Raw genomic sequence first — 10,443 nt, forward strand, 5'->3', positions numbered from 1 at the left:
TGCTCCAAAGTTCTGGTTTCAAAATGGCTTTCTCCTAGTACGTTCCTCTCCAGCAAGCTTGCTCCTCTTCAAAATGTCACTCACAGCTGCACTCTGTTTCCTCTCCTTGAGCCAGCTCATTTATATGGCTCCACTGATCAAGGCCCACCCCGAAAGGGTGGGGCCACGCCTCCATGGAAATATCCCATCAGTTATCCTCTACAGTTGGGTGGGGTGCATCTCCATGCAAACAACCTAATCCAAACGTTCCAACTTAATCCCCACTATTATGTCTGTCCCACAAGATTGCATCAAAGAATATGGCTTTTTTGGTACCAGAGATTTTGGTACAGATTTTGGTACCAGAGAAGTGGGGTGCTTTTGCTGCTGAGTTTGCAAATACCAAACATGTGGGAATGGCTTTTTAAATGGATAAGGGGAAGATTCTGGAAGAATTGTGAGAAGCTTGATAGAAAAGGCCTAAACTGCTTTGAAGAAACTGTTTGTGGAAATATGGACTCTAAAGATACTTCTGACGAGGCCTTGAACAAAAATGGTGAATGTGTTGTAAACTGGAAGAAAGGCAATCCTTGTTTTAAAGTGGCAGAGAATTTGGCAAAATTGAGTCCTGGTGTCAGATGGAAGGAAGAATTTGAAAGTGACAACTTGGAATACTTAGCTGAGGAGATCTGCATACTACATGTGGAGGAGGTACCCTAGCTTCTTCTTGCAGCTTATAGTAAACTGCAAGCAGAGAGAGATAAACTTAGAACTGAACTCTTGGGTTCAAAGAAACGAGAAGCTGATGGCTTGGAAAATTATGAGCTTCCAGGGGGTGGAATCTCAGAAGCTACAGCCCAACGTGAGGATGTAACTGAACATGGAACCCAGGCGCCATTTCAGTACAAGCCAAGATTGGAGATGGAATTACCCAGAAAGGATTTGTGGAAACTCCTATTGTCTGATGGCTTTGACCCCTGTGTGCTTCATGCAAAGCCAACAGAATTTTTGTGAGAACTTTATAGACAGAGCCGCTGCCAGTCTGGACTGGAAGAGACAGACAAGGAACAAATTGCAGGAAAAATTTCTTCAAAGACAGAGCCATGGAGGTTGAGGTCTGGAGTTAAGAGGCCTTGGGCTGGGAGAGTGGAGCAGCCCACACGCATGGAAAGGGTGAGTTTGCCCCGGAGGTCGAGGGTGGGCATTCCACCTCGATGCTCTGGAAGAGTTTTGCCACCCGAGGTCCCAAAGAGGGTGGAGCACATTCCTAGGGAATTGGGGAGAGCCTGGCTGCCACCACACTGTTCTGAAGGGGTTGAGCGTGTGCCCCGGAGATGGAAGGGAATCCAGGAGCAGCCCCGATGTTTGAGGAGGGTGGGGCCGAGAAGGTGGTCTCCCCAATGTGTGGGTATGTTGGAGCACTCACCTAAGCGTTTGGAGAGGAAAGGGCTGCCGAAAAGGCCCTTAGGAAGGGTTAGGCTCCCACTCTCTCAAGCCCCAAGGATGCAACGTTGTTCTATAAATGACTCTCAGACTTTGAAATCTAATGGAGTTTGTCCTGTAGGTTTTAGGAACTGTTTTGGTCCTGTTAACCCTGTTTTCCTTACTCTTTCTCCTTATGGCAATGGGAATGTTTATCCTGTGAATGTCCCTCCTTTGTATATTGGAAGCATATAACTTGTTCTAAGTCCACAGATCCAGAGCTAAAGGAGAATTATGCCTTAGGACCCACCATGCCTGTAATTGATTTTGATAGGATCTTGTACTTACTGAAATGATTTAAGTTTTTGTGATATTGTGATGGAATGAATGTATTTTGTATTTGGAAAGAATATGTTTTTCTGGGGTCCAGGGGGTGGAATGTGCCGGTTTGAATGTATTATGTCCCCCAAAAAAGCCATATTCTTTGATGCAATCTTGTGGGACAGACATAATAGTGGGGATTAAGTTGGAACGTTTGGATTAGGTTGTTTGCATGGAGATGCACCCCACCCAACTGTAGAGGATAACTGATGGGATATTTCCATGGAGGCGTGGCCCCACCCTTTCGGGGTGGGCCTTGATCAGTGGAGCCATATAAATGAGCTGGCTCAAGGAGAGGAAACAGAGTGCAGCTGTGAGTGACATTTTGAAGAGGAGCAAGCTTGCTGGAGAGGAACGTACTAGGAGAAAGCCATTTTGAAACCAGAACTTTGGAGCAGACGCCAGCCACATGCCTTCCCAGCTAACAGAAGTTTTCCAGACGCCATTGACCATCCTCCAGTGAAGGTACCCGATCACTTATGTGTTACCTTGGACACTTTATGGCCTTAAGACTGTAACTGTGTAGCCAAATAAACCCCCTTTTTATAAAAGCCAATCCATCTCTGGTGTTTTGCATTCTGCAGCATTAGCAAACTAGAACAGTATCTTAAGACATTCAGTGATACACACCCATCAGAACACTCCACCAGAGAAGAGCTTAATTCTGAGTAGCATCTTAGTTATGCTGTCCTTACGGAATTGACTTTCAACCCTCAATATAAGCCCAGGGGAAAGGATATGGGGATGTTCTGAGTTGAGACTTCTTGTTAATTTATATGTTTCGACAAGAAGAGCTGGAATTAGGCATTTGTGGCTCAGGTTCTATTTCCATGATGATCCCCAAGGGGTGACAGCTAATTGTGAGTTTCTGGTGCAGTATCTCTGCCTTCCTTTCTGCCCTTTAAGGACCTCAGTTGCACCAGGCTCAGGACCAGGCAAAGCAGCTGGTACAGACTGCAAGCTCCCTGAATCCAACTCTACCTGACAGTGGAAATTCAAGGAATTCTTTCTTGTGGTAAACCCCACTGTCTTGAGTACTTACTGTAAATTCTAATGTTACTTTTTCAGATACGGTAGAATTTCTATGAAAATGAGATTTTCACTTTAAAAAATATTCTAACCGCTGGTGAGTGGAATTATTACCATAATTGACGAAGTGCATAGGACATAATGAGGCAAATGAAAACTTCTTGGCACCCATAGAAACACAATACCTTGCTAAAAAGCACTGAATTTTAAGCATGCTTAAAAGTCTTAAAGATGGAACTCTTGGAGCAGCCTGCCACCTTCAGGATAACTTCCCAATTAACTCTACCAGAGAATACTGGTTTAGCTTTTATAAAATACAAACAATTTAAACTTTTCCACATATTTTTAGACGACTTTATACATTAATACCAGACAGAACATTTATCTGTAATTAATGGTGGAAACTATGTTCCTCGTACTGCTTTAGCTATAATTAAGCATTATATTTAACAATTACACTAATTTTCTTTAAATAAATCTGCCCCTTTCTTTCATTATCTTTACTAGGATTCTTTTCTTGCTTTTAATAGGTTAAAAACAAACAACTACTTCATTTTACTAAGTAGAGCCCAGAATTCTAAAACCAGATCTTGCATCAAGGATCTATGAAAACTAATGAGTAACTTTGGACTTTGGAAACCCTGCTGCTTCTTTCCTGGTGTGTTTCTTTTATCATGTATTACTCATAATAGTTCTTTTAAAACTCTTAAATAAAAGCAGCTCTGTAGTAACCTATTCAGAAATGTAAAGGGGATAGGGACAGAAAGCTGGGGGTGGGGGGGAGGGAGGGAGAAAATCTGCCACAATATTTGTTTTTTCTAATGTTTACCGGCTTTGCCTTTCGTTAAATTAAGCGGAAATCTCCCCTGGCTTAAAAATAAGCAAGGCAAGAGAAACAAGCAACTAGGGTATAACGCAGCGACTCAGTGTTAGTATTACGGAGAAAAGAGAAAAGGAAGCATAACCGAAATCGATACCATCAAGTCAAATGAACGGTTATCGGAGTGGGTTGAAAGAGAATAGAAAAAGGGAACACGGTGGCTGAGAACTGCATCAAGTAAGGGGGCAGGGAAATGAGCAACAACAAAAGGAGAGTGGACGAAAACAAATATTCATCTAGAATGAATACACTTTCATTATTTTCCTTTCTCAAAAGCAGAAAAGGGCAACTTTAGAGCCCTCCTAGATCCTGATGTAATTAGTTCCATCTTTATTGAACACCTCTCACGGCTGCACTCTGAAACGACTGCAAGGTCAGTTTCCTCAGGGCTTTGATTTTCAACTCTGACTGCACTTTGGAATCACGTGGGAAGCTTCTTAAAAAATAGCAAAGCCTGGCCCCGACCCAGACCAATTAAATTAGGAAGTCTGGGGTGAGGCCCCGTTACGAAATCGCCTTACAACTTTTCGGGTAACTCCACGCGGTCCCTCCTCGGGAAGCAGCCTCAGGCGTAAGAACGTCGCTGTCCTTCGAAAAGCTCGGGGCACAGACTTGGCGTGTAGCCTCCCAATCGCTAGAGGGCGACTTACGCACATTAGCAGCCTGCTGCTGCGCACAGCCTGGCCTACCACAGACGTGCGCATGCTCCGTGCGTCCCGGAGGCGGTCTGGCGCAGGTGTTGTCCCACGTGCGACGTGAACCTGAGGGCATCATGCTGTGAAGAGATGGGGGCTGTGGTGGGTCGCGCCATCAGGAACTTTAACCTAGAGAGCCGCGCAGAACGGGAAATCAGCAAGATGAAGCCCTCTCCCGCTCCCATGCACCCCTCCACCCAGAGCCTCCTGCGAGAGTTGATGAGCCGTGAGTGGTTCCAGGGCGCGTCAGGCGCGGGCTCGCTGCGCGGCTTGGTGGCTCAGCGCCTGTGTAGCTCGGCCCGGAGGCGAGGGTGATTACCGTGAACCTGCTCTGCGGTCAGCACTCGAGTCAGTTGCCCCAGGACCGGAGGAGGGCGGGCCGGACGCTCCGAGTGTGGGGAGGTGGAGCCTCAAGGCCGGTGACATTGCGACTGTCTCCCCGCGCCCGCAGTGGAATCGGCTGCCCCGCCTGCTTTGTAGTCCCCACTGATCCGGCCCTCGCCAGCTTGGTCATTAATGCTTAGCGACTTGAGGCGGAGAATCAAAATCAAAACGGATCGTGTGCAGCGGAAGTGAATGACCTGCTTGCAATTAGATAGGAAGAGAATCCTGTTTTAATGTCATAGTTTTCTCTAGGTGTCTTCATAGAAAGATGAAAGGAGAGCCTGACCCATCAGACTGTGTAGTTGATTTACTTTTGAAATGTTTTCTGTCTTGTCCAAGTGATTATGTTGATTAAAAAAAAAAAAGCGAAAACTGACTTTTAAATGTTTAGGATTTTAGAGGAAATTTTCTTTGGTTTTAATTTTGTGACGCTCTTTTTCTTTCCCAAGGGCGTCCAGAATTTAAAGGAGAAATTGCTAGAAAAGATGACAAGCTGCTGTCATTTTTAAAAGATATTTATGTTGAATCCAAAGATCCTGTGCCTTCTGAGCAGGTAATGTGGGTTTTAATTAAATAAGTAATTTAAATTTTTGGGTTCCAGGAAAATGATTAAGAGATCAGAGATCAAGAGAAGTGTGGCAACTGCCAGAAGAGAGTGAGCATTCTGCAAACATAAAAATGTCAGTGTACAATGTATTGGCAAAAGTTTAAGCACAAGTCTAAAACACTGTTTTTCAGAAATTTTAAGAGATTTGTAAAAGTATTGGTTCAATGCAACTGTCTAAATTATAGAATATCATTTTAGAATGTGTAGTTTGGTAAGGTACTTCTAGTGGTTGTCATTTGAGTGACAAAAGGAGAAATTAAATACTTTCATCTCATCTTCTCTGGTTGAGGTGTGCTCTAATTTTAGGGACTCCTTTAGTATTTTTCCTTTGTTTTTAAAGGACATATCTAGATGAGTCATAAAACATTCAGAGAAGGATCACAGAATACATTGGGAATGGGGATTTACAAATTAAAGAAGACCAGTTGGGAGGTTTTCTCAATAGTTCTGCTAGAGATGTTGCTTGGACTACAGTGATTTAGTAACAGAAAAGTGAATGGGATTAAGAGAGTCTTAGATGGTGTTATCAACAGGATTTGGTCATTGACTAGATGTAATGGATGAAGGAAAAGAAGGTGTTTGGTATAACCCCCAGTTTAGGTATAATCCCTAGTTTTTGGCATGGGAGATGGGTAGTGTTTGTCATTGAGATAGGGAACAGAAGGGTAGAACTAGATTTCATGTGAAAGTAGTACATTGAATTTTAGGTGTGCTGAATATGAGGTGCTGGTAGGTCGTCCAAGTGGAGATGCATGTTAAGCATTTGGGAATTTGACTCTGGAAGTCAGGAGAAAAGTCTAGCGTGAGATCACACTTTTGGAAGTCATTCACATGTAGGTCATAATGGAAATTAAAGGAGTGCATGGATTAGGAATGAGAAAAGAGCCTGGGCCAGAATTTGGGGTGCACTAACAATTAAGGGGCAGAGAAGGGAAGGGGCCAACAAAGAAAACAAGAAGGAACCACTGGAATGTCAGTTGGAAAACCAGGAGAAGAGGGGAAACCAAGGGAGAAGGTAGTTACAGATATATTGGAGTGGTCAACAGTGTCAAATGCTGTAGTGAGTTCAAACAGGCCTGAAAAGTGTCGTCTGAATTTAACAACTAGGAGATGATTAGAGCAAATATTGTCTTTTAAAGCTTAACGAGAAATGAAAACAAAAACAAAAACAACTAGTGTATTAGAGTTCTCCCGAGAATCAGAACTGACATATAAAAGAGATTTGTTAAAATAATTGGCTTACGTGATCATGGCAATTGGCAAGTCTGAATTCCTTAGGGCAGGCCACAAACTGGAAACTTCGAAAAAAGGTGAATCTGAAGTTTGGCACATTTGAGCTCTGTAGGGCAGACCACAAGCTGGAATCTCTGATAAAGGTGACGTTGTATTCCCCAGGAATAGCAGGCTGGCTGAAGAAAGGAGAAATTCTCTAATCTCTGAAATCCTCAGTTCTCACTTTAACACCTCCAACTTTTTGGATTAGAAGACTCCCCTCATTGCTGAGGTCAAGCTCCTTTGTTGATTGTGGATGAAACCAGTTGTAGATGGACTCAACTGACTGTAGATGCTAATCCATCTACGAAATACCCTCACAGTAACAATCAGGCCAGTGCTTGTTTGACCAAACACCTGTACCCCATAACCTAGCGAAGTGGACACAAGAAATTAACCATCATAACTGGTTATAAAGGAGATGTTGGTCTGGGATTTGCTGGGTATTTATAAAAGGTAGCATTTTTATATTTTGAACAGAAAGCAGGAGTAGGCAGAGTGCAGTTGAAAAGAAAATGAAAGGGAAGGATTTGCATAGCTAGGTGATGGAAATGGAGTACAGGCCACAGATGCAGGGATTAAGTTTGGATAGGACAGACAGTGGAGGGAAGGATGAGTGTGCATAGGTTTTATTTATTTTTGTTGGGGTGTAGGAGACAGTTTTATCTTATCTGAAGTAAGACGAAAAAAACTAGAGCAGTATTTGAATTAGTTCAGAGTATTTAGTGGCATTGAATATGAAATACAGAGCTAGGGAATAGAATGAAGATGATCAGGTAAGCTGTTAGGGCAGGATCAGAATCCTGCCCTTCTGAAACAGGTACAGTTTTTAGATCTAATTAGTGCTTTTCTTTTTATTCTTTTAATATACATCAAATAATGTGAGCAAATGGTATATATTTGATTATTATTTTCTAGAACTACCTAAGTTTGCTAATGATGATTGAGCTATATATAGTTTGTTCATTTAATGAATATATATTAATACAATGAAATGGCAGCGTAGCAGAAGTATAGAACTGTGACTAATTATAAGAAAATGTAGTTGGAGAAGCATATGTAGTATTTACTTGAAGGAGAGAAATGGAGATAAGAGATGTGTAAAAGTAGATGTCAAATCTTTTCTTTCATCCTAAAAGCCTCTTTTTTCCCCCCTTTGGGTGCTAGGTAAAAGATGCTGGAAGACATCAAGAACCAAAGGAGTTCAGATTGCATAAAGGCCATCGCTTTGATATGATGAATATTAAAAACATTCCTAAAGGCAAAATTTCCATCGTAGAGGCATTGACACTTCTCAATAATAATAAACTTTATCCTGAAACATGGACTGCTGAGAAAATAGCTCAAGAGTACCATCTAGAACTAAAAGATGTAAATGCCCTACTCAAATATTTTGTTACTTTTGATGTCAAAGTATTCACTCCTGAAGACAAGAAAGCAATACAATCAAAATGAAGAAAATCATAAAATTACTTTTCCCAATTGTTCTGTTGGGAAAATTGTTCTCCCCATCCCCTTGTTCTGTTAGTTTCCTTATTTTTAGCACATTAAATTATATAAATTGCCAAATCTTTAAAGCTCCCCAATGAGGGCACTCTGTTGAGCTCTGCTGACTTTTCAATATTGCCGACAGAATGAGTCTTGTTTTTTTTAAAAATTTTAATTTGGTTTAGGTATGTGATTGTACTATGTTAGCATGACTAATCAGTGCAGCATCTGTTAATTTATTATAAATAAAAGAGTTAATCTGTTATTTTAGGCACATCATGTCATCAGCTTTTAAATTGATTTTATTGTCTCTTGGGAAATGTCCTGAATTTAACATTCAAAGCTTCACCTTCTAATTTAGGTGGCTAGTTCATTCTTCCTATGGGACTGTGGAGTTAAGAGCTTTCCTGACTCTTAAGACTTAAATTTTCTTGTTAGAGAAATGGAGACTTGACACTGAGGTAGAATAACAGTATTTCTTGAATAGAGGCAGATAGGAGACTGGATATAAAATCAGTAGAAATAGATTTTTATGACTACCCCAGAGAAGGAATAAATATCAAGGGTTTCTTTTGTTTTGAATTGGTTTTAAGTGTGGAATAACAGTTTTTAAAATTATAAAAAGTAATTAGTAGTGAATATAAAATTTTAGCAGCCAATGCTTTGAAACAGAAATAGTTAAGTCCAAGAGCTTTCAGGGAGAGACACACAGTTGTGGGAACTGTGGAAAACTAACTTTTCTCTGGATTTAATGTAGAAACAAAAAAAGTTTAAGGGATGTTTAAATCAAAGAAGAGGCATGGTAAATTAGATTTGGCAACCAAATATTTGTATTTTCCAATTTTAATGCTAGATGGTAAAAGTGAAAAAATATGCAAGTAGAAGCATAAAATGTGACTGGAAGGAGCCTAATAAATTGCTGCTTCATCTATTTAGTCAAATTCTGTGAGCACAGTTGTACCAGTTCTAAGATCTTGGAGCGATTTGGGGAGTTTAGCTGACATATATTAACTGGAATCTTGGGTAGATTGTGTAACCCCTTCAGGTTGAATTTTCTCTATGAAATGGGTATAATGCCGCCTTACTTAAAGCTAAGGGTTACTGAGAAGATAAATGAGATAATAATGGGCTGCAAAGGTCCAAACAAGCATGAATTATTTTTTGCAGTTGTGGATAGAGGTGTAGGGATACATGACCTAAGATAATGCTATTCTATGGCATACCCAGGCCCAGAATTTAGGTTTTCAAAATCCTAGTGGGGTGATTTTTTTCTGTTTTGCCCCACAAAAGCATATCTTAAGCGGGTAGGAAGTGTGAGTTGGAGGAATATTTGAGAATGTAGTAACAAAGTTTTGGGTTATCACTGTCTTCCTGACAAGGTAGGGATTACATTTTCCCTGGAAATGGTATGTAAGGAACTGTTTTCCTTTCTCCAGTACTTGAACCACTAGTGCTGTTTTCTGAGCCATCTTCCCTATTCAAATCTACACTGCATGGCTAGGCAACTGTAAATCTGGCTGCTGTTATATGATGTCACATGATAAAATACTTTGCATATCATTTATTAGCCTATTGTATTGCTTTTTTTGCTTTTTTTTTTTTCTTTTTGACTTAAAACAAATTTATTCTCTCACAGTTCTGGAGATCAGAAGTCTGAAATCAAGGTTCAGCAGCATTGGTTCCTTCTAGACTTGCTCTTAGCTTCTTGTGATTGCCAGCGGTTCTTGGCATTCCTTGGCTCGTAGATGCCCAGGGTCACCCGGCTTGTGAGGGGCACAACAAATCCTTGCTCCCAGGTCTGTCTGATTTGAAAGCTCTGGCACCCACTCCTCCTCCCAGCACACTTAACTTGGCACTGGCAAGCATGGGGGACTGTTTGATCTGTTGTGTCTCATCTGAAAAAGTAATAAGCAGGTCCTGTCTCTCTTTCCCCTTATCCCACTCATCAGTATAAAAGATCCACATATTAGGATCCAGGAAGTCAGGGAACCCTATTTCTGGCCCTTCTTCCAGGAGGAAGAAATAACTCTAGGAACAAGGAATCATTTGATTTCTGTGTTTGGTTATGGTAATGAATGTATTGTTTTTTATTATGTGTACGAGAACAGTTGGCTAGTAGTGGCATAGAAAGAGCATGAAATTTAGATTCAGAAAACCTGGGTTTAGAGCTCTATTGCCACTAATTGTGTAATCTTGGAAATGTCCTCAACTGTTTATAATTGGTAACATTTTAGAAAGCACTTACTGTAGTCTAGGCACTAATCTAAATGCTTTACTGGTTTACATGTATTGACTTGCTGAATTGG

The 10,443-nt window shown here is 41.1% G+C and overlaps 2 protein-coding genes across 4 annotated transcripts in view; one reads left to right on the forward strand and one right to left on the reverse strand.

Annotated features, from left to right (window-relative positions):
• Positions 1 to 4,816, reverse strand: part of KLHL32 (kelch like family member 32) — a 318,742-nt gene extending 313,926 nt beyond the window's left edge. For 2 of the 3 annotated variants that reach the window (XM_037842505.1, XM_037842502.1), the window contains exon 1: positions 4,213 to 4,766. The gene's annotated coding sequence lies outside the window, so the exon portion shown is untranslated. Of the gene's footprint in view, positions 1 to 4,212 lie in introns of all 3 variants that reach the window. The other variant, XM_037842503.1, reaches the window with a different exon arrangement.
• NDUFAF4 (NADH:ubiquinone oxidoreductase complex assembly factor 4) lies at positions 4,412 to 8,411 on the forward strand. The gene is made up of 3 exons (XM_037842521.1): positions 4,412 to 4,612; positions 5,220 to 5,323; positions 7,817 to 8,411. Exons 1-3 carry the CDS (start codon positions 4,477 to 4,479, stop codon positions 8,102 to 8,104), a joined length of 528 nt encoding a protein of 175 aa, XP_037698449.1. The 5' UTR covers positions 4,412 to 4,476; the 3' UTR covers positions 8,105 to 8,411.
• The last annotated feature ends 2,032 nt before the right edge of the window (positions 8,412 to 10,443 follow it).

This window comes from Choloepus didactylus, chromosome 7 (assembly GCF_015220235.1).
Source record: "Choloepus didactylus isolate mChoDid1 chromosome 7, mChoDid1.pri, whole genome shotgun sequence".
Taxonomy (NCBI): domain Eukaryota; kingdom Metazoa; phylum Chordata; class Mammalia; order Pilosa; family Megalonychidae; genus Choloepus; species Choloepus didactylus.

What these genes read in the sequence shown, in the direction of transcription:
- NDUFAF4 (XM_037842521.1), top strand. Translation starts at nt 4,477, where the DNA reads ATGGGGGCTGTGGTGGGTCGCGCCATCAGGAACTTTAACCTAGAGAGC. An exon ending in CCTGCGAGAGTTGATGAGCC is followed by an intron (nt 4,613 to 5,219) that starts GTGAGTGGTTCC and finishes TTCTTTCCCAAG; the next exon opens with GGCGTCCAGAATTTAAAGGA. An exon ending in ATCCTGTGCCTTCTGAGCAG is followed by an intron (nt 5,324 to 7,816) that starts GTAATGTGGGTT and finishes TTTGGGTGCTAG; the next exon opens with GTAAAAGATGCTGGAAGACA.